The sequence below is a fragment of the Stegodyphus dumicola genome, chromosome 7 (genome assembly GCF_044657685.1).
Source record: "Stegodyphus dumicola isolate Sdum_Otavi_A_Nest chromosome 7, ASM4465768v1".
Classification (NCBI taxonomy): Eukaryota; Metazoa; Arthropoda; class Arachnida; order Araneae; family Eresidae; genus Stegodyphus; species Stegodyphus dumicola.
The window spans coordinates 27,717,062-27,740,194 of record NC_140774.1 but is presented as its reverse complement, the minus strand read 5'-3'; the positions used below and the strand labels follow the sequence as shown (position 1 = coordinate 27,740,194).

Sequence of the window (23,133 nt, the reverse complement as noted above, 5' to 3'; positions counted from 1 at the left end):
GTAAAATATCAGAGTAGAATGGTCTTTGGCAATATGAAGAGCCTTTAGTTTCTCATTGCAGTCCGATGAAATATTTTTCTCAAACTTCTGCAGTTAAAATACATTGCTTTCCTTGTTTCCATCTGTTACATGAACTTGAAAGTTAGATTTCAATCATACATTTCTGGGTATTCAGTTTTCCAGATCATTAGGTTCACGAAGCAGAAAAATGGAAAATCAATATTACATAAACCTAGGCTACCTTCCAAATCTTAGTTGGACGTCCTAGACACTTACATCTTGAGAACACGCACGGAGAAATTCCATAATTCCTTACGCATGAACCGCATTTAATATATCTTCTTCTAACATCAAATTTTGCTAATTATTAGTTTTTGAAACTAGAAGGGAAGACTTCAATTAGTTATGAAATACTAAAGTATTTTATACGTCACTTATCCAAACTCTGGGTGAACATGGTGGGTGACGGTGGAGTTTCAAACTCGTGTTCAACTCTGCATATTCTTTCCAGAAAGAAGTTTAGCTTTCACCTGTTTAGTTTCCCGGTTTCCATGCGTTATTAACCTGAAATTTCCTTTTCTTTATGTGTGTTTGTTCTCGATCTTTGCGATGTTCATTCTATTTTATCTGAATCTTGACGAAATGGTTTTGTTACGGGTTGATCTTAACTTTCACCTCATTCATTTTCCTTTATTTCACAAGGCATTACTGTACAGACTGGTTTTCCTGCTTGCGTTCATTATTATTTGGTTTAGTTATTAAGAGTAATTTTTAAATAGAAATTTAGAAACTGCTGAGATTTTTTTAATTACTTAAAATTCAAATAACATGAAATGTATATCAACATTAAATATGCTTCTTTAACTATCTTACAGCCGTTTCCGAACTTCAAACTCACGAGATTTGGTGATTCATATTTTGGTGAACTGATGTCTAATTATGTTATTGCCCAAATAGTTAACACAGAAAGAGGATTTTATCTTTATAGTCATAAGCAGAAAACAAATGAGTGGTAAGTATTAAGTTTTATTATTAATTAAAAGTGATTGTTCTCCATTTTAGTTACTTTCCTTACTTTAATTTTGAACCTTAAGGTTTGATGTTTTAATACCAAAGAACTCTGTGATTTGGAATTTATTTGCAAGTACATTTTGAAACAAAGTAAATTTTCAACATAAAGTTTCTTCTTGCATTCCAACAGTATTTCAAAGAAATGAGCAATTTAATTATGATAACAATAAAAAAAATCTGAAAGCTTTCAGATTTTATATTACGCCCAAAGGGATGTTTTTTAACATTTTGTGTGTTCTTTTATTTATAAGATATCATAATCTTCGCACTTAAACCATAACATTCAATTCAACAGCAATATCACCAAATTATTTAAAAAGAACACATCTTTAGAATTCTCGATACACAGTCTCGCGCGCTGGTATAAAATTTTTTTTAGCCATTGCTCGCTTTGAAATCATGGACTTTGTTAATCAAAAACTCGTTAAAGTTTTGCAAAATATAAATTAGGTAATAAAACAAGATCCAAATTCTGAATTTCGGCTTCCAGATGCCTATATTGCAATGGAGGATTAAGCTATTTAAAATTTGATGTCTCTAGGTACCGTTGTTTTTTCGAAGTGCGAGAAACTGTGTGTGTGTGTGTGTGTGATTATGGCAAAGCCTCGAGGGCTATCTGCCTAAGGGTAGGGATGCCTTCGTGGAGGACTTTCTAAGGGAAACTGGCTCGTATACACGTTACACATGGGGAAAACCACGAAAACGCCCATGCAGCCAGCCCGTTCGCGGGATGCGAACCTCGTACCGAACTACCAGTGTTCAGCGACGTTACCGCTCGGCCGCTGGTGGGCCTCGAAGTGCGAGAAACATGCATACATTTATGCCGATTATTCATTGTTTAATTTCTTTAAACATAACATAGGCGATAATATTTGGCGGCAGCAATTTGAAAAGTGATTCACCATTTATAGTGAATAGATGCAAAATGCCAAAACGAAATTAATAGCTCTTCTGTGTTTAACGTTTGAGCTAAAAATGGTTTATTAATCAAATTATACATTTTTATACGGATTTACGGCCTGGATTTATGAACAATTAATACATTGTCTTAATTTCTTGGACATATTTTAAGATGCACGTATATATACGTTCTTACAGACATCACAAAAAATAATCTAGGCCGTATATATACGGTCTTGCCGGTCAGAGGACTAAAATACTTAAAATTTTTCGATTTTAGGTCAACCAGTCTTGTTCATATTAAGTGCAACTCAAATCAGAAGATAAATTTTAACATTGCTATGTTTAAAATTTACGATTATTGATTAATTTTACCTTAATTTAACTGAACCAGTTTAATTTTTTAAATTTATAATTTAATCAAAACTTTAAGCTTTTGTTTATATTTTGTATTGGTTAAATTTATTAAATTGTGTTTATATATCTTATTAGATATAATGACTCATATTTAAGAAATTTATAAGTTATCAAATGTACACTGTGTTCACAATAGTCCTTACCCAGCCTTTACTTTCGCAACTGTTGTTCATAGACCTATACATCCAGTTATAAAAGTATTTTAAATGACACAAATATTCATGTTTTGGCATTTTAAAATTTAAAAGCATTAATTTTATAAAAATTCCGCCCAGACGGAAAGTGGTTAGTGAATCTTACTGCCACACCGTAGGTCCCGGGTTCGAATCTCGGAGAAGGCATGGATATGGCCCACCTGTTAGGTGCCTCCATAATAAAGTGACCAACACTTACGGCCTGAATAAACGTCTATAAGTTGTTAGAGCTCGCTATAAGAAAAAAATCGTAAAATTTACGAAAACTAACTTTTTATAGATTCCTTCGATCTGTACTTTTATGTTTAGAAACATTTTACATTTATTATAACAAATAAAACCCGAAACGTTTGGCATCCTTACAACAAAAATTGATCGGAAGTATATAATTTGAAAATTTGTGAATTCTAAAGACATTTTTCAGTGTGCTTTGATGAGTCGGTTGATAAGCAAATAAGAATAATTCAAAGGTGATTTTTCCCCCCTAAATGTCATTCAATGATAATCTATCGTAATTTATGAGTGTCTTTAATTTATACTTTTTTACTCATGCCATATTTAAAGAACACAAGTAATTTATGTGTTTTCAAAGTCTAAAAATACGTTATTAATATTCTCATGAAGTTTTACTACGTTAGAATCATAATTTGACAATCGTTAATAAAGTGATTAAATTACAAATATTTTTTTATTTTTTATTTATACAGTTGTTACGTGTCAATACTGAGACCTGCCACTGTTCTCTAGAAAACAAATTCTGTGGGGGAGAAGTCTTCTTGTTGAAAAAAAAAAATTGTTGATCAATTTCGCAACAGTCTGCATAGAAATTGTCAACACTTAATCACTTGACATCAGAAACTTTTCTCTGAATTAATATTTTATTTTCAATTAAGTACAAATGCAAACATTTCGCTCTTCATTTTTAATAGCGTCTGAATACGACTGTATTTAATACCACATTCCTCGGTGAATTTCTGTCCTTGGAATTTCAACCATTTTTTGTTTTATTTTTATAACAAGTGAAAATTTTCCTAAATATAAGTTATAGAGACTAGAGGAACTTTTAAAAAGTTGGATTTCGTAATTTTGATTATTTCTTTAAATTAAAACAATGCGAAAATCTGAATATTTGCGTCATTTAAAATATTATTAGGAATTAAACATTTAATTTTATTTACGTGCTCCCCCCTTAGGCACTACACGGAGAAAGAGGGATGCCCCGTGGAGGTCTTTTTAAGGGAAACTGGCTCGTATCCGCGTTACACATGGGGAAAACCACGAAAACGCCCATGCAGCCAGACCGTTCGCCGGGACTCGAACCCCGGACCGAACTACTAGTGTTCAGCGGCTTTTAGGAATTATATGTATATGTATATATACAGGGTGATTCAGAATTCATCATCAATATTTGGTGGGGAGGTAGGGAATACGAAAGGAAGGAGATTTCACATAGGAAAGTATGAGCGCAGACGAACGCATGGTGGTAAAGAGGGCGTTGTGTGTAAACGACTTCCATACATAAGCATAGTTGTTTGACGTGAGCAGCCAGTTGCCATTTGACTAGGTGACTTTGCAGAAGTAACATGAACCGGTATACGTGGAATGAACTTGCAGATATGCATGTAAATGCCATGCATATTCCAGAAGGTTCGGTTGCCCATGCAACGCCGTTGTGAATCATGCCGCACACATGACTCACAACACACATGGTCAGCAGTTCGAGCACCTCTTGTAAATCTGTAAAACCGATGCAAAGAAATGTTACATGTAAGATAATAAATGTTTTTTTCTTTACTACTTCCTTTTTATGTGTTCTTTCCAGCATTAAACTGGATTCATTTTGCCCTACTCCATGGCATATGCACCCATGCATTCCTATGCGAAATCTCCTTCTTTTCCTACTTCCTACCTCCCCACCAAATATTGATGATGAATTCTGAATCACCCTGTATATATGTGTGTGTGTAAATAATTTTAGTGAAATTATACTTAAAATTGTAGTATCTCTTGTGGAATGCAACATCAAAGGTCTCAAGAATGCGATGCTCCTCCGGAAAAATAAGATTACAGTTGCACGTCCATTTAACATCCATTTACATTTAAGGTATATTTAACATTATATCTTTCTAAATTGGCGAGGTATAATAAAGATGGTTGGGTTTTGCAGAATAATATTTTCGGTTTATTTGCAGAGAAATCGCCAACATTCGCCAAACTTGGCGATCATTCAACGACATATGGGTCCGATTCCCGTATAACTGTAATTAGTTTGATTCCCATACATAACAGTAAATATATCCGACACTATATGGAACTGCAACCGTAAATGCTTTCCAGAAATTTCGAGAAATCGAAGGTACTGAAAATTTCTCGGCGGTCGGGGAAAACTATGTAAGACCGTAAAGAACATCAGTTCCCAGTTGTTTAGAGTTGAGTTCGGAGTATTAAGAAATATGTGTGAGAGCTTCGCTTTTTAGATGCGCATTGCATCGTTGTGATAGTTTGAAGTGTAACTACTGATCTATGTCACATCTATATGATATTGAGAACAGCAGTACGAGTACTTTTGTGGAAAGTTCCAGAACTGCAAAGTGTTTCTTTTGGGAAAATAAATTTGATCGAGTTATCATCGGTTCTGGGTGCATTCAACTACCTACGAACCCGTATGCAAGCAACATATTTTTGTGAGTGAAAGTACATGTCTCTGATAAAAGGTTGCGGAAATAAAGACCAGGTGAGAACTTCTGTAGGCATGGCGTATGTTAAATATTATAAAACCCAAAGGTTAAATAGTAATAATTTGACTTCATTTTCCTCAGTTAATTTCCCTTAATTCTTTTTTTAAGGACTTTATTTTAGGTAAAAGTTTACAATTGTATGCCCCTTGTTTTTTTGCGATTGTTTCCTGACGCCAAGATCGGCGTCAGGAATGCACAATTTCAAGATGGCCGCTACACAAAACTAAAATAAGAAGTCAAAGAATTGCACAAACTCTGTGTCCATGTACACATCGATCGTTTTTCACTTAAAAACACCATAGAATTGCACAAACTAGGCATTCCGCACCGCCTTAAATTTGTCCATGTACACATCAATCTGTTTTCCTTTAAATAAAATCAGGAAGCTAAAACACAGTTAAAATTATCATGGTAACCAGAAGTGAGGTTTTATCGCCAAAATTAAAAACAAAATAGTCGCTTATCAAAGGAGCACCCAATTTCGCACTAGAGCCTTATTTTATTTCACTTCCCTCGATTAATTTCCTTTGATTCTTTTTCAGGGCTCGACCCTTTTTTCCGAATTTTCGAGTGCTAAGTGATCTTACAATAGGTGTACTTGGGTCTGGAAATCTTGGTTCAGCAGGTTAGTTTAAAAATATATATAATATTTTTGGTGTGTGTGTGCGTATGAAATTAATTTTCTGTCTTTATTTAACGAGACTCTAAAAGTACGTTTTTTAACCTTTACAAGATAATGTTTTGCGTTTTAGACATTTTTATATTACAAGCACATCAGACTCAATGATATAATTTACATTCCAAATCAATCTCCATTATGTGCTTTAAAATCTACCAAATGATCAGATGTGCTCTTGAATAAGAGTTATTTGGAAAAACTAGGGAATATAGGTGGATCGTCCTTTTTAATATTCTTGATCTTATTGTTTGATAAATTCCATCAATAGTAATAGTTATTTGTTTCAGAAAATGTGACATTAATGCCAGATTGAAAATGATAGAGAAATGATCAATTGGGGCAGAGAACAAATAGTTTATGTTAGGAGTAGGGAATATAATACGATTATGAGATATTTCTAGATAGATCTGGTTCACATCGATCAACATTTAATCACCGGTTGTTGACATTACGGTACAGAGTACTTGCTATTTCATATGAGCGTATTGCATTCATCAATTCGTTTTGTAAAACACATTAATTGGAAGATACTATAGAGAAAAAAAGGTTTCAATTTCAGAGCATATCGTGAATATAAAACAACATTAAATGCAGAAAATTTCTTGAACAAATGATTTTGACAAAACTATCGCCATTGCAAATATAGGTCAAGCAGCTTCATATAGAAACGATCGTTCCAATTATATTTAGAAAAAATCGCTTCATTGGTTTATACATTTTATCCCTTTGCACGTATCTTTAATATACCCTACCTCATTTTATCTGTAATTAACTTTAAAGCTATTCGATAATTCATCATTTAAGTATTTTCTTTAAAAGTTATGGCAATTTAAAGGTTCTTTTATTATGTCAGCATATCTTCTTCATGCAATTACGATGATAATTAAAATTAAAAAATGGTATTACATAAAACTAAAATAAAAACAATTCTCTTTAGATGCCTTGCGGCGACTTTTCCGCTTTATAGACGCCAATAATTCTCGTGCTTGCATAAACGAAACAAAGGAGTTATTAATTCAGAAGTCAAACAACAAAAATCAGCGTTATATTTACAAAATTTTCACAGGACTAGTTTCGATGGTTTTACCGAACCACCATCTTCAGCTGCAAAACCGCAAATGAACAAGATAGGAAATAATGAATAGATAAGATAAGAAAGCCTGGACAAAAATAAGCAAGTGGCGCCATCTGTTGGTAAAACCGGAACTAAAACATAATTTCTTTAAAGGCCGAAGGCAAATTTGGATTGGAATTAGGATCGTTAACTAGAACAGAAAGATTTTTATGAATGTGAAATGCCTCTAGAAAATCCAGTTCTCCAATGGAAGATGTTTTTTGAATAATTTTGGCAGCAGAAAAACTGAAAGTGTGGTTTTCGGACCAACAATGTTGAGCAACAGAAGACTTCTGTGTTTCCTTTTTTCTAACATATGCCTCATGTTCCTTGACGCGAAATTTTAAGGCTCTCTTAGTTTGGCCAATGTAAATTAAACCACACTGGCAAGGAATCCTATAAATACCCCAGGAATTCATATCCGGAATGGGGTTTGCAGCTGATGCGGAATGCGGAATGGGGTTTGCGGTTTTGCAGCTGAAGATGGTGGTTCGGTAAAACCATCGAAACTAGTCCTGTGAAAATTTTGTAAATATAACGCTGATTTTTGTTGTTTGACTTCTGAATTAGTATTTATTCGGCGTGTTATTGTTTCTTAAAGGAGTTATCATCTTAAAATGCATATAAAATCACGTGCTCTCAGGCGAACGATTATCGCATAATTTGTAGTCTGAATAATCATGCTTCGAATTTGAAAAATTTCTTTTGCTTACATTTAGTTTTTCTTATTTTATACACGCTTTTGTGAAAGCTACTAAAAATACCTTATCGAGAAGAATTAATGGAGAGACAAAGAGCTACAGACAGTTGAATGTTCATAATTTAAAATATAAAACTGACCAGGTTTTCTTCTTCTTCTTGTTAAATTGTTCAGGTTAAATTAGTGTGTTAACATCAGCACAAAGCAAACAGTCCTCGAAGGACACATTTTTCCCCAAACGAGGCTGTACATTTTTCGGTACTAATGTAGTATGCGACCTAACGGCAGACCCAAAAGTCCATTAACATTCGTATAAAATAAAGAGGGTGCAATTTTAACTTTTTAAATTATTTATTTATAAGCATAGAATATTATATGTTATAGAGCACTGCAGTATCATGATAGTTCTAATTTTAGATGTTTACAAGTGTTGCCATTCACAAGTTACTAAATGTTAAATGTTGCCATTACAAATTATTAAATACTAAATGTTACAATTAAAAAATTCAATAATCAAATAATGTAGACAGAGACAGAGGTATAAATTGGCATACATGTTTGAAATGGCATGAGGTTTTATTGAAAGAAATAAAAATAAAAAACAAGGCCAACATGTGGCACTAGACAGCAAAATGTCAGTGACGCCACATGAGAATCGTGTATGAAATGAGCTGTAGTGAGGAAGGGAATCAATCCTTTCATGATTTTGTCAATTTCTATCCTCGTCTCCGGGTGTTGGTCACGGCGTGACGTGGATTTATCACATCAAGCGTGATCGGAATCCTTTCTTCAAGGAAATGCGTGGTTCTGCTATTTAAACTGTCAGTGGGACGGATGCGAGGTATGTTGATATGTTGCAGAATCGCATCATCGCTGCTCTGGCTCATAAATTCCTGTTGCAAGGTATGACTTTTATGCAGAATGGCGTTCCACTCCAAATTAAAATATCTCTGGCACTCATTGTTTGGTGAGGATCGCGTGCTGAGCCGTCGCTTCTGTCATGTTTGGCATCTCAGGTCCCCAGATCTCAATCCTTGTGATTATTGGTTGGGGGTTACCTGAAATCGCAAGTCTGACTCCATTAGGGATGGTAAAAGGCAATATCCGACGGCAGTTTCTCATACCTTCAGATATGCTGTACAGCGCTGTTCACAACATCGACCCTCGGCTACAGGTATTGCTGATGAATGACGGACGACATGTTGAAAATTTGTTACAAAGAGCATAGTCTTCGCTAAAAATTTATTGTTATGCTAATTATTGCTCTTTTTATCATATGAAGCGCCAACTGCTGGCCGTTTCAATACTTTTTTTTCTTTTTGGTGTTCAGTAAAACCCCAAGACATTTCAAGCATGTGTGTCAGGTTTTACCTCTGTAATTACATTATTCAGTGAATTATTGAATTTTCAAATATTAACGGATTTTTGGGTCTCCCTGTATCACTTTTAATTAATTATTATTGTTTAGATGCCCAAATGTTTTAGATAGCTACTAATAATTTTTTAAATTCAAATTTTTTAGTTAGTACTAATACAGAGCTAATTCTCAAACAACTGAATCATACTGGGGGCTGGGGGTTGTTTAAGCTAAAGATTCTGCATAGCATGCGGTGTATCACACCGCAAATGCTCCCACGTTATCTCTCCGAAGCATGGTGGAGATTAATTGATAAAAGTGATGACTGTACTTTGGCCATGTCCGCACGACATTCGAAATGTATATGGCCGAACAAGGCATAGAAAAGGTCCTTTTAAGGACCTCTTCGGTATTTATTTTTTGAAATTTGGAGAAATTAGAGTTTAATGGAATTAAGCATTTAATTATTAAATTAATTAAAGGAATCATTTTGATTTATATCTTCTTAATTATTTGTATTTATTTTCCTATTTAAAAATATTGATTTAGTAGCGCCATCTAACAAATAGATAACTAACTAGGTTGTACATTATATCAATACTGATACTTCGTACTAATTATTAGTAAAGCTGGGACAAATTATAAATTTTCTCGAATATAAATTCTAAAATGTGTTCTTATATTTCAAAGCTTCAGAAATTTTTGTGTCTTGAACCCTTCATGTAAGGAATAATAATAGGGGGTAGGGGACTTTAAATCTTTTATACATTATTAAAAGTTCTTAATTAAATCAAAATTTAAAATTTGTGCATATTATAACATAAGGCAATTTTTGAAATAATACAACTTACAAATGAGATTTAGTAAATGAAGTACATAGTTAAGATTCTTGAAACTTAAAATTCATTCTCTCAATATAACTAGGCAAAAAGTAGTTGAATAATAATTCAATTCTTGTATTATTTTCGCAAAATCTGCTAAAATCAAGGGAATGAGGATTATTCCAGTCTTTAATACAGGTAAACACGAAGCACATAAAGCTCAGTTCTGTCTAGAAAATGAAGAAGGCAGCAGTCGGAGACGCCCAGAGATGACACTCATGGTTGAACTCCACTGAAGATACTACAAGAAATTACAACAATTGCTTTTTTTTTTTTTTTTTTTTTTTTTTATGAATGTTTCTAGAGGACGTCAATAAACTTCCTAAAACTAATCTTTCTAAAGTTTCGAGTCAGAATATCTAATGTGTAATAATGAAACTTTGAATTTAATAAACAATGAAGATTTTCTAAAACGTTCTGTATTTTATAAACTGGTGAGCCTTTTTGAATCTATCGTGATCTAGTGGGGATAATAATCACACTAAAAATTATTCAGTCAATCATGTTAAGCTGCAGATTCATTCGATAGGTATTTTCTTCCTCTTTTCTCCATGCCTTCGTGGTGTAACGGTTAGCACACTCGGCGCATATTTGAGAGGTCCAGGTTCGAATTCCATATTTGAGAGGTCCAGGTTCGAATGACCTAATGTCTTCAAAATGACCTTATGTCTTGACAGTGGCGCCTGAACTAAAAGGCGGTGGATGATGATTCTTCATCACCAGGATTTGGCGATTGGGTTCCCTAATCCCCAGTCGTCCTTTAAAAGGGGAGTATATAAGGTATTTTCTCCCTCCCTTCTGCATGCTTTCGTGGTGTAACGGTAGCACACTCGGGGCGGAATCGAGAGGTCCTCGTCAAGGACCTCAAGGAGAGGGCATTGCTCATTTTTCATGTCTCCTGCTTCAAAATATCCTAATGACTCTTAGGTACTACTGTAGAAGAGATCTGCCTAAGCAAAAACTCAATAGCACACAGAACGTTGTGGTAGAATATAATACAAATACACTACCCACAAGAGCAGAAGAGACTGAATCATAAAAAATTAACATATTCGCTAGTTAACAATCCATGACGAAAGCTGAATTCGTAGTATTCCGAATGAAATTTAAGAATTATGGAAAATGACGACGAAAACAGCTAGTGATTTCTTAGAAAAATTGAAAATGTGTTGCTTTAGATTGAACTGAACATCTTAACTTAGAAGAAGTCGTAACTGAACAATTGTATTTGTAAGCTGTGTCACGTAGAAATTTTATTGAATGCTGACACTCATTTGAAAGCCATAAGGGTCATATTCAAATAGTTACGATTTTTATAACTCGTATTAGTCTTAAAATTACTGTGAACTTAAAAAAGAAATGTCATTTTCTTGCTTCATTGTCACGGAGTTTGGGAACTTTAGTTTCACTCACAAAATCCTCTTGATAAAAAGTTCTAATTTATCATAACTTCCCATTTTTCAGGAATGAAAAAGAAGGGGGGATTGTGAAGGCCAAGGAGACCGGGGGATGACAAATAGTCATTCCGGCTCCGAAGCTCATTCTCAGACTGCCGGTCATTAGAACTTGTCAGATCAGTATCTTTAGGCGGCGTTACATCATCAAAATATAAGGCTGGTACTCAAGTCTTCAAAGATAATGAATATACAGTATTAAACATATAAATTTACTTCATCGTAAGAGCTTCTCAAACAGTAATCAATGAGTAGAATAAACAAAAAGGCTTAGAAAAAGCCATCTTAACTCCAGTTTATTTATTTTGCTTAATCTTTTATACAAAAATCATATAGAACTAGGAAAGCCCCTTTACATTATTAAATAAATATGTAAACAATTTTAAAATAAAAATTATTACAAATAAACATGAAGAATTAAATACACATCTAATGCTAAAAAAAATCAATGTAATACCTGTTCAGACGTCCAAGCATGAGAAATCTTGACCTTTAAACACACCAGCCTGTTCTTCATCGAAAGGAAGACTGGTGAATGGAAAAGTGTTTAATAACATCTGAAGAAGAAACTTCACGGTGCAGATGAAATATGTTAGATTATTTGAAACTTGCTTAACCCCGAAAAGTATAACTATATTTTTTTCCTTAAAATAAAAGAAGTCGTGTGAGAGCCACTTAACAATTTCAATCAAATTTTTTCATAATTATAATTTTTATTAACAGGATTCTTTCAGTAAATTTAACCTAATGAAGAAATATATTTCGGCAACAAAATATAAGATTTAAGGGGGCCACATTGAAAGTTTTTAAAGTTTCCATGAAAAAACACCAATAAAAGTAATTAAAGAATGAAAGAAAGAAATGAAAAAAGGCAAATAAAAGTTATCACTTTTTCTCAAAAAATTCTCTAGTATGCTAAATACAGCTTCTTATTCTTTCAAATCACGTGTTAAATATCGCTCCCTTTTCTTCGAAATAGTCTAACCAAACTGTGTGCTGTCCCGCATAGCAGTTTCAAATGACACAAATATCTGCAGTTATTTTTCTTGGCTTTGACAAATGAAAAAAAAAAAAAAATTACATATAGCTAAATCTGAGCTAAAAGGAAAATGAAGAAGAACCTGAATATTTGAATGTGTCTGATATTCTATTGGTGGAGTGAGCTCTTGTGTTTTTATAATGCAGCACGATTTCTAACAGTCCAGTCTGCAGTCGTCTAATTCAATTTTTTTGAGCACATGTGGCAAATATTTTGCCGCACAACATTCGATGATTTGAACAAAACTTGCAGACGTGGCGTGGCGTGTAAAATACGTAATCTATTACAGGACATTCTTGAGATACATACTCTCAATCCCATATCATTATAGGTGATAAGATGCCTCCCCCCCCATTTTGTGTAGCTTGTAGAGACATTAGGTAGTTTTTGAAAGCAGGAGATGTGAAAAATGGGCATTGCCCTCGCCGGGACTCGAATCACGGACCTCTCGAATACGCACTGAATGTACTGCCGTTACACCACGAATGGATGCAGAAAGGAGAGAGAAAATACCTTATAGACTCCCCCTTTTGAACAGCGACTGGGGATTAGGGATCCCAGTCGCCAAATCCTGGTGGGAAGAATCATCATCCACTACCTTTTATTTCAGCCGCCACTGTAGAGACATTAGGTTACTTTTGAAGCAGGAATCATGAAAAATGAGCAGTGCCATCCCTGGGACTCGAACCTGGACCTGTCAAATACGCGCTGTGTGTGCTACCGTTACACCAAGAGGACATGAAGAAAGGAGAAAGAAAATTCCTTATGCATTAAGGAAACAACCATCCAGCAAACAGGTACTTAGTTTATGAATTACATTGAGACAGCTAAGATTCATCATTTGTTATGATATTAAAAATTATTTTTGACTATCCTTCATTAACTATTTTCCATTTCGGTCTTTCGCGTTAAACTTTTCGAACCTGGAGTTAATAAATGTCAGGTGGCGAAGAATCCAGCATATAGGTGTAATATTTTCTTCTTAAATATATTTTGAACAGTTACCAATCTCATATTTAGACACTCTTCAACTTGAGCATGAGTTACAATTCATTAAGAATTGTAACTCATGCCAATTCATTAAGAATTGTACAATTACTTAAGAACAATTCATTAAGAATTGTAACTCATGCCGCTCAATTGATATCTGCTCCACAGTTATAATGTTTTGATCAATTGAAACAGTGGCCAAAACGATCTTCCTCTAATAAAGAATATAGTGCTTTTAGAATACTTTCAAGCGTAAATCCTGCAATTGGCACCTAGTCAACTGAAAATATCAGAACAGAGGCACCTTTGAAGGTATAATTTTAAATCCGAAATTTAGGCCTAAGAGATAAAAAAATATATAATTAATATAAATTATAATAATAAAAACATTCTGAAGATTTAAATGTGAAAACTGTTTATGTTATGCTTCTGACGCCCAGCGTAACGAAACTTATTCAACCAACAGACCAATGAATTATTTAAGAATTAAAAGAAAATAATTATATAAAAATGTTTCTATGTGTGAACTTTGATGATACTGTCCATATTTTCAGAAACAATTCAGATTGAAAGACGCAATATTTACTTTGTCTCTTACTTCCGTAAACTGTGACTTATGACCACGTAGATGACGAATTGATTGACGAAGATATTCTCGTTTTTAAAACATGTTCGACGTCCGAGGGTGGATGTAGTCTTCGAGCTAATTACATGTTCGGCCAAAGTTAATATTTGCGAACGCATGTTTGGAGGGGGGTATGTAGATCTGTTTCTGTCACAATCTCTCAAGATTACCACGAAGTAATTGGATATTCTTAAGAAAGGAGGAGAAGGAGGAAGATGAAGACATGCAGAGTATGAAATACAATGCCTAGGCATTGTATAGAATGCCGGACGGTTTTAGGCGAAGTATGAAATATGAGAATTATTACATACTTTCCCTAGGAATTGCATATAATACCTAGGCATTCTGTAGAATGACAAATGCATTTTAGGCAAAGTATGAAAAAAAGGTTATTGTAAAAAACGTTCATTCCTCAGAAATACAAATGTTATTTTGAAAAATTAATGAAAGAGTATCATTAAAAATGTGTTATTCGAAATACGTAAAAAAAAAAAAAAATAGTGAGATGATCTTGATGCATCGTAATGAGTTTGCCATCTGGCTGAGACTAGGACTTGGTAAGATTTACCTGACAACGGAAATACATTCAAAAACCATCATAAGTTTCACATCAATGGCCTTTTTAATATCAGTTTGTTTTTCTGGAAGGGCTCACAAAGACAGTTGTACAGTTCAATATCATTACGTGTAACGTTTTTGTATTTTGTTGAACATTTTTCCAACATTCTGTCACGTCCATGTCCAGTACTCAAATGAGTTTTCGTCAAATACGGAAAATAACTCGGCGTCACTGACGTAATACTATATAATACCAATAACGCTTTCTTTAACAGGGTAAATGAATGCACTTTCGTTTTTCAAGAACATTACATCCTAGCGATTAAGCAGCCAGTAGTCCCGTGGTTCCTTCTTAGTAGTCATTTTGGCCTTTTTACACCATTTATTAACTTCTGGTAAGTAGTTTCGGTTCTTCGAAATAAGTCGGAAATGTATTTCATACTTTGCCGATTTGTCATTTGCCATTCTATACAATGCCTAGGAAATGTGTGAAATATGAATCGTTTCATATATTACCGGCTAGTTTTAGGCATTGTATACAATGCCTAGGCATTGTATAGAATGCCGAATTTCAAACTTTTGCGGTAACTATATATCTTTTTTTATTTTTGCGGTCCTTTGTCCTAACCATGTAGCGTAGCCTTTTCTTATAAAATCCACTTATAATTTTCTTACAAAGATTTCCTAGCTATATTAATATTACACACACGAAATTGCATCTTAAACAATGCGAAATATATATTTTACTTCGCATATACGTTCTCCTCATTGCATCTTTCTAAAGAACACTTTAACTAAGAAATTACATTAATTTGTATTAATGTTACCGTGAAAGACCGAAATTGGAGAATGTCGATTTTCACCGGAGAATGTCAACATTCACCAAATACGTCGGTGAAAGATCGAATATTTCTTTACATTCTTGTACATTCGGACCCTCATCGGTGTATGTCGACAATCACAGATATGCTCTGGTGTAGGTCGAAAAGAGAGGAGTATATGTACACGCTGCCATTCCAAAAGGAAGTGTTCCACAAATAAATGCAGTTGTAAAAGCAAGGGCCTCTTGTGCAATTCAAAGTGTCATAATAGTTTAAGTTGTTGCAATAAATAAGATTTGAATCACATAATTTGGTAAATTTATAACTTCTATTATTTTCCTTTCTCATTTTGAATGTACTGTGTGTTTTAAGTTCTTATTCTGAGTCTTAAGTGCGTTTTTTCGCGAATGAATTACGGAGAAGGAAATATAATATTCTTATATGTTCAACATTCACCATTAGTACATGGTGAATGTCGACATTCACCGGTGTAAGTCAGAAATAAGAGTACTTGGAAAATATTTCGGACATACACCAAGCGACTATGTGAATTCACCGGTGAAAGTCGACATTCTCCAGATTTCGGTGTTTCATCGTAACATTAATACTTCTCCTTTTCAGTGAAAAGCATTTTAACCGAATTTCACTTGGCTTTAGTACTCATTTATTTAACGCATTTCAATTAACGAACTAGTTTCAAATGTTGTGAAGAAATACTGTTCCATATTTTAGATATCAATGATTAGATGTATTTTTTGTATGTTTAGTTGGCCGCATGTTGAAAAGAAATGGCTCACGTGTCATCGCATACGTTCGAACTGTTCGAAATTCTTCTACAGACAGCTACGATGAGTATGTGAATTCGATTTAAAAAGTCTATTCAGATTACTTAAATGTGTAAAATTTTCATTCATGTAATTATTTTATATAGGGCAACTACAGATTTAAACAGAGTACTCGAAGAAGTTGACTACTTGTGCAATGTTCTGCCCAGTACTGATGAAACAAGGGGCCTTTTAGATGATGATGTGCTCAAAAACTGCAAAAAGGTAAATTAAAAGTACAGTTTATCTAAGTTTTCAAAATTTGTTCCGTGTGCATTTGCTGCACAGAATTAAAGAAGTTTTTTTTTAATTAATTTTTGACAAAGAAACTGGCATGAGCCTAAGCATTTACCTTTTAACGTCAAACAAATTTGTCTCAGAAATGCAAGAAATGAATCTATATCAGTACAAATTTGAATACAAATCAAATTACTCCTGAAGCAGCCTTAAATTTTCTGTAGTACTTAAGCAAAAGCCCTCGAATGCTCAAAATGCATTGCAACAACGGAATAACTCTCGCCGCATGAGCAATCTTAAGCGAAAACTGATTTCAGCACCTTCAGAAACCAAAGTGGATGTTATGCTCAACTGCATATGTATCACTGTGGCTGTATAGTATGAAAATTATTATTTCTATTTCCGTTAAACTTCAATGAGCTTAGATGATTTCGTAATTTAGTAATATTACTCCATTTCCACAACTTTCAGATTTTTCTTACTAGAAATTTATCTAATAATACCTCATATGATTAAATTGCTTGAGTTTCAGCAGTAGAATTCATCCCTTTTTATTATATATAAACTATAAACCTCCTTAAAATAAAATTAATTAAAAAAGCTTTGCATTGGAAAGAATTAGTCTGCATATGCTCAGAAATAAAAACTGTAATTCCTTTTGTTTTAAAATACCTTGTGCAATTATAAATTTTTCTTTTCAGAAGCCTGTATTTATAAACATTGGAAGAGGTGATATAATCAGTGAAAACAATATAATAAAGGCCTTAAAGTAAGTATAGCTTTAATTGAGATTTTTAACATAATTTACATTTATATTATTATCTTTTTTTCGCGTAAAATGTGCCTAGTAGCAGAAGTTAGACATTGTATTGATTGTGGCGCCATCTGTGATCAAATAAGGTACTCAACGTTTAATAGTAAAAGTAGTAATTTTTTTCTAGAGAAAATAATAAATTTTGAACTTAAATTCGTAGAATTTTCCAAGCATTCCGGGGTAGGATTAATATTAACAGTTTTTCAAAATAATAAAAAGCAGGGTAAAAGCAGAGTTAAAATTACTGTAATACAGTAAACGCCCTTGTAAATAAAATAGGTATTAAAGCCTAATAAGAAAACTCTAAAATTCATGGATAAACTGACAAACTTCGCAGAAAATTTTAATAACCGTTAGTTCACCAAGCAATTCCCTAAAATAATTATGGAAATTCATATGGCAATAAAATTATTACCCTAATTATAATGCATCCTCATCAGCCCTTTCAATGACGGCGCATTCGCGAAAACAGTGCATTGATGTTAATTACCTAAATTTTATCCATCTATTAAATTTAATTGCTTAATATTAAGGATAAAGTTACTGTACATTTTACATCTTTATCTACTGTAAACGATTAAGAAGTCATATGTATGTAACATATCTAAAAAACATGGTAACAAACATGAATCGCGTATCTGGTATCCTTAGGTATTGCAAATTTTAAGTCTTACCTTATAAATGCATATCTAAACCTCAAGCATCAAAATTTAAACTAAATCTACTGTATTGTACTAATTAGGACCACTCTGATAAAATAGCTGACATAAAACACTTCTTGAAATTTTTCCTTTTGTGAAAATTATATTATAATTCACATGTATATTGATCACACTGTAATTTACATGCATATTCGGTCAAATAATATTACTTAACATCAGCTAAAGTTTTATGCATGTTAAGTAATTTTTACTCATCCTTCTGATTTACCTCACTGTGAAGATATTGCCACTAACTTTTCCATGTTAATTGGAAGACTGTATAAATATACCTGTGGGAATATTTAAAATACCATAAGTAGTCCTGATTAGCGATTATCAGTATCAACTTTTCTATATGCTACAGCACAGAAGCACCTACAGCACTTGAAGATATTGCAATACCTTCATTTTAACTTTATACTTCATTTATGATTTTTACATTACCTAGAATATAAATCTATCTGTCTTTTAGTTTTATCTGTTGTCAAATAAATTATATGAAATGAATATAATTTTCATTTAATTACTTATTCTATAATAAATGCGTTCGAAAACAGCGAAATTTTGTTACTAGAATTTTTCTTGATGGTGGTGCCATCTATGACAGAGAATGTGAAATAATACAAGATATATTTCATTATACTGGCAGAACATTCGATCTACGCGTATTATTTCCATCACTGCCCATGCATTCGTCATGTTTTATTTAATGGTTCGAGTCTTATGTATTATTTAACTTTGCTTTGCTAACTATAAAATGCTAACTCCATTTGCAAAATGAATGTTAATTTTAACTTGTTGCCAATAGCAATTTAAAGTTAAATTAATTTCATCATATTTAATATTTGTTAAAAAAGCTTGAGTTTGAAGCAAAGTCTACTTAAAAGTTTCATGTAAACTAAAGAATATTAGCGAAATTTCTAACTGAAAATAATCTAATAACAATGCTATTAGTGAGCTTTCTAAGTTAAAATTATCTAATAATCGGGCAGTCATAAAATTGTTGAGTTTAATGGCTCATAGAATTGCTAAATATTACTAAACGTAAGCTTTTGTGTATTTGAGTTATATTTGAGGGTATAAAATATATTTATAGTTGAAATAAAATATGCTTTGAAATTTTATATGAATGCATAGCATTCAGCGGTAGATAATAGCAGAAGGAAATGCTGTAACTATTTATTGTTACAGAGAAGGATGGATATCTAAAGCAGTTTTGGATGTGTTTGAAACTGAACCACTCCCACCGTCTAGTCCACTGTGGCAAACACCAGAGGTCTGTTTTCTAACATTTTGTCCATTAACATTCTCTTACATAATGTTTGCTCAAATATGTTTTAATTCTGACATACCCTATATTATAGGTTTATATTACTCCTCATGTCGGAGCTATTCCTAGAATTGATGGAGTAAGTACTGTTTTCTTGAAATATGTTTGGTTTTTACACATGAATTTCTAAATGAGCTTGAAACTTCGAATGGAATTTGAACTCCATACTTTTAGAACTCTATATATGACCACCACTGATACTGCTTACGACCGGCACATGCGACTTTTATATCTATTTAAAAATTGCTTAGACATTCTCAGCTTCTGCATAGAAGCAGGGTTTGATTACTGTTTAGGCCTTTAAGGACCACTTTCCTGCTTTGACAACCCTAATAGACTCTGCAGCTGGCGCCTGAACTAAAATGTGTATGGACTATAATTAGTCACCTCGTGGATTTGGCGACCAGGCTCCCTTCTCAACATTCTTTAAGTTGGAGAGCATGTACGGAATTTTCTCCTTCTCACCCACGTGCTTTTGTGGTGTAACTGGAAGCAGATCCGGTTGGCAATCTGGAGGTCCGGAGCGACGAGAACACCTTTGACGTTTCATGTCTCCTGCTTTGGAAAAACTAATGACTCTGCAGCGTAAGCAGAATGGATCACACTTAATGCATTATACTATCAATTTACGCTAATTTTTACATTCTGCCACTATCATATGCATTTATCTTAAGTAATTCGGATTCCTTTTACCTTCCTATGTATTTCAGCCTTACAATGGCCGAGTGGTTAAAGACTGTTGAATACTAGCAATTCGCTCTAGGTTCGAACTCGGGGGAGAGAGCTGGCTCTAGGGTTGGTTTTCATGATTTTCCACATATGTAAAATGAATACGAATCAGTTTCATTTAAAGTGTTCCCCATGAAGGCATCCTTTCCTCTAGCTCCGTATTCTTTACCATATTCAAACAATATAGCGGAACCTAAAGTAGTTGATTGAATCAAAAGCATGTTTACATTTACTCTGAGTGTAAGGCATATATATTTTTTCGTGTGATAAATAGTTTCAATTTTTTTTTTAATTCCATGTTGGTATAAATATAAGATATTCTCGCGCGTAAGTTGCACCGCCTATTTTTGAACATGTTTGCAAGATATATTTCCAAGAAAGTCTTTCATATGTAAGCCTGATGTATTGAAAACGTTTAAGGACATAATTAAATGATCTAAATACTAAACCCTGAGGTAAAACGAAATAAATATGCTTTTTTAACATAAATTTAATCGAGTAGGTATAAGGTATTTTAATATGATTTTATATTTTAAGACAAGTATGAATTTTATAATTTCATTAGGTGGAGTAAGGATGCATTTACAGCTGTGCAGATGCTCTTAAATACATTTATGAAAACTGTCAGTTTATTAACTTATTTTAATTTAATTAGTTAGCCATTAGTTGATGCATCTTCTCTCTTTTTTTTTTTTTTTTTTTTTTTTTTTTGGCATTTATTGACTTAATTCATTAATTTGTTTATTCTAATATTAATTTCTGTAAATATCTATTTTTCAGATTGCTAAATTCATAGCTCAAAACTATAAAAGATATGTAAATGGAGAGCCACTTATGAATCATATTGAATGGAACAAAGGATATTAGCGAGAAAAATACAAAAGCCTTTTCTGTTGTACATTTCTGCGTTAAACTTAGCTGAAACTTTCCAAGAATAATGCTGCATATTCGCATATATATTTTAAGTAAAGAATGATGTTGTTATTAGATTGTATTGCATAAATTACCTAAATGTGTACAAACCGATATGATAATATTTATCACAGATGAGATTTGATTTCATGATTTTACGGTTAACAAATAAAGTTTTATGTTCAAATTAAATGTAAGGTGAGCACAGTATTCGAAAACAGATTTTCAGAGAAAAAATAAATCAATTTCTTACAGCGCAAGTAAATACTGCCCGGAATATAATTTGTCGTTCTGATATTTTGAATCAACCCGATTAAATAAAAACTTCAGAAAAAAACGCAATGCAATATTTATTATGCTGTACAGAATATGTACGCAAATGTTTTATTTATTTATTTATTTATTTATTATTGAAAGAAGTAATTGAAACGATGTTAAATCCATTCCATTTTTAACTTCCCTTCTCAAATAAAGAACGTGAAATGAAATACTGAAGCACGGAAGTTTTTCGCGCTTACTGTTTCACTTTCCTATTTGTGTTAATTCACTATTCCACTTTCCTATTTGTATTTTGTTGTGAATATGAAATTATGAAATAAAAGGACCTTTAATTTACATTATTCAATTCCTCCATTATTAATAATTCAACTCATTATTAATAATGAATTAATGTTATTAAATGAAAAGAGCTTCAATTAACATTATTCAATGAACATACAATTAATTCACTGTTAATAATTTAATTAAATTATACATTATTCAATTCATTATTAATAATTAAATTAAATTATAAATTATTCAATTCATTATCGATAATGAATTAACGTTATTCAATTAAAAGATCTTTCATTAACATTATATGCCCACATTGTTACGTTTCATTTTATTGTGAATTTATTCCTCTAACAATTACACCACATTTTATAAATTAATGCAATGTGTTCTTTATGAATTTTATTTTATAATTTCCATTGGAATATATTATTTATATTTTTAAAGAATTAAAAATAACTCTCCTGCTCTCGCCTTAAAACGTAAAAAACTTTAACTGTTCCAGTATTTGCATATTTGAAAATACTAAGATTTTAACTCATTTAAGAAATATAACAACAACAACAAAAAAAAAAAAAAAAAAAAAAACGAATATTTGAGTAAAAGTACTCTTTGAAATGTTGTTAATTTCTGAATTTATATAAGTGTTTTTTGTACTAATGTATTTTATTTCATTTATGTATTATCTAAAATTGCGGTTGATAAATTTACTATTATTGATGTTAAAAAACTTATTTGTTTTTATATCTTAATATATATGTGCATTTTTACACTACCGAAATACCTGAAATTTTTATATTTATTTTTTAAACTTCATCTTTTATTTTAAATATTTTATTTAAATTCTATATTTTATTCAAGTTATAAATATTTTGTTGAGCAATGAAAATAATATCTTTACATTATTTTGACATTGTGAATAAATATATGCTATCCAAAAGGCTACCAATAATACATTTTAGATGAAAGTACTAATTCAGAGACTGCATTTTGTTATTGAAAACACTCTACCAATGACAAATCAGGAAAAAATATGCGAAGAAAAAAAATTATATAAGTTTTTTCAAAAACAAGCACATACAAATACATGATTGAAAATAATATAATATAACCTTAAATAGTACACTGAAAGGAAAACCTTAACTATACAAATATCTACTCTACAATTCATTGTACACACAAAATGTATTTGTTACATTCAATAACAAAATACCATCTACACTTCATAAATAATAAACATTTTTCAACTGTGCCATATATAAATATTTTTCATCATAATTTTGTTAAAACTCTCTCCTTTCAAATTCTCAGAGACTTTAAATTTGATATCTTAGACACACATCTCCACATTTCAGCTTGGACAGCTTTTGAGAAATAATTAATTTTTATTTTAATATCATTTCTACGAAATAAAAAACTTGATGGGCTACCATATGATCTTCTGCCAAGTCCATGGTTTAAATATCAGCTAGCTTTAAGTAAACTATCACTCACGG

The 23,133-nt window shown here is 32.4% G+C and overlaps 1 protein-coding gene across 1 annotated transcript in view; it reads left to right on the top strand.

Annotated features, from left to right (window-relative positions):
• Positions 1–22,577, top strand: part of LOC118185497 (uncharacterized) — a 33,176-nt gene extending 10,599 nt beyond the window's left edge. The window contains exons 4-11 of the mRNA XM_085820006.1: positions 876–1,012; positions 5,863–5,945; positions 16,306–16,390; positions 16,470–16,587; positions 17,301–17,368; positions 19,306–19,390; positions 19,479–19,523; positions 20,954–22,577. Coding sequence (XP_085676132.1) covers positions 876–1,012; positions 5,863–5,945; positions 16,306–16,390; positions 16,470–16,587; positions 17,301–17,368; positions 19,306–19,390; positions 19,479–19,523; positions 20,954–21,040 — 708 coding nt within the window. The 3' untranslated portion in view covers positions 21,041–22,577. The remainder of the gene's footprint in view (positions 1–875; positions 1,013–5,862; positions 5,946–16,305; positions 16,391–16,469; positions 16,588–17,300; positions 17,369–19,305; positions 19,391–19,478; positions 19,524–20,953) is intronic.
• Positions 22,578–23,133: the final 556 nt, after the last annotated feature.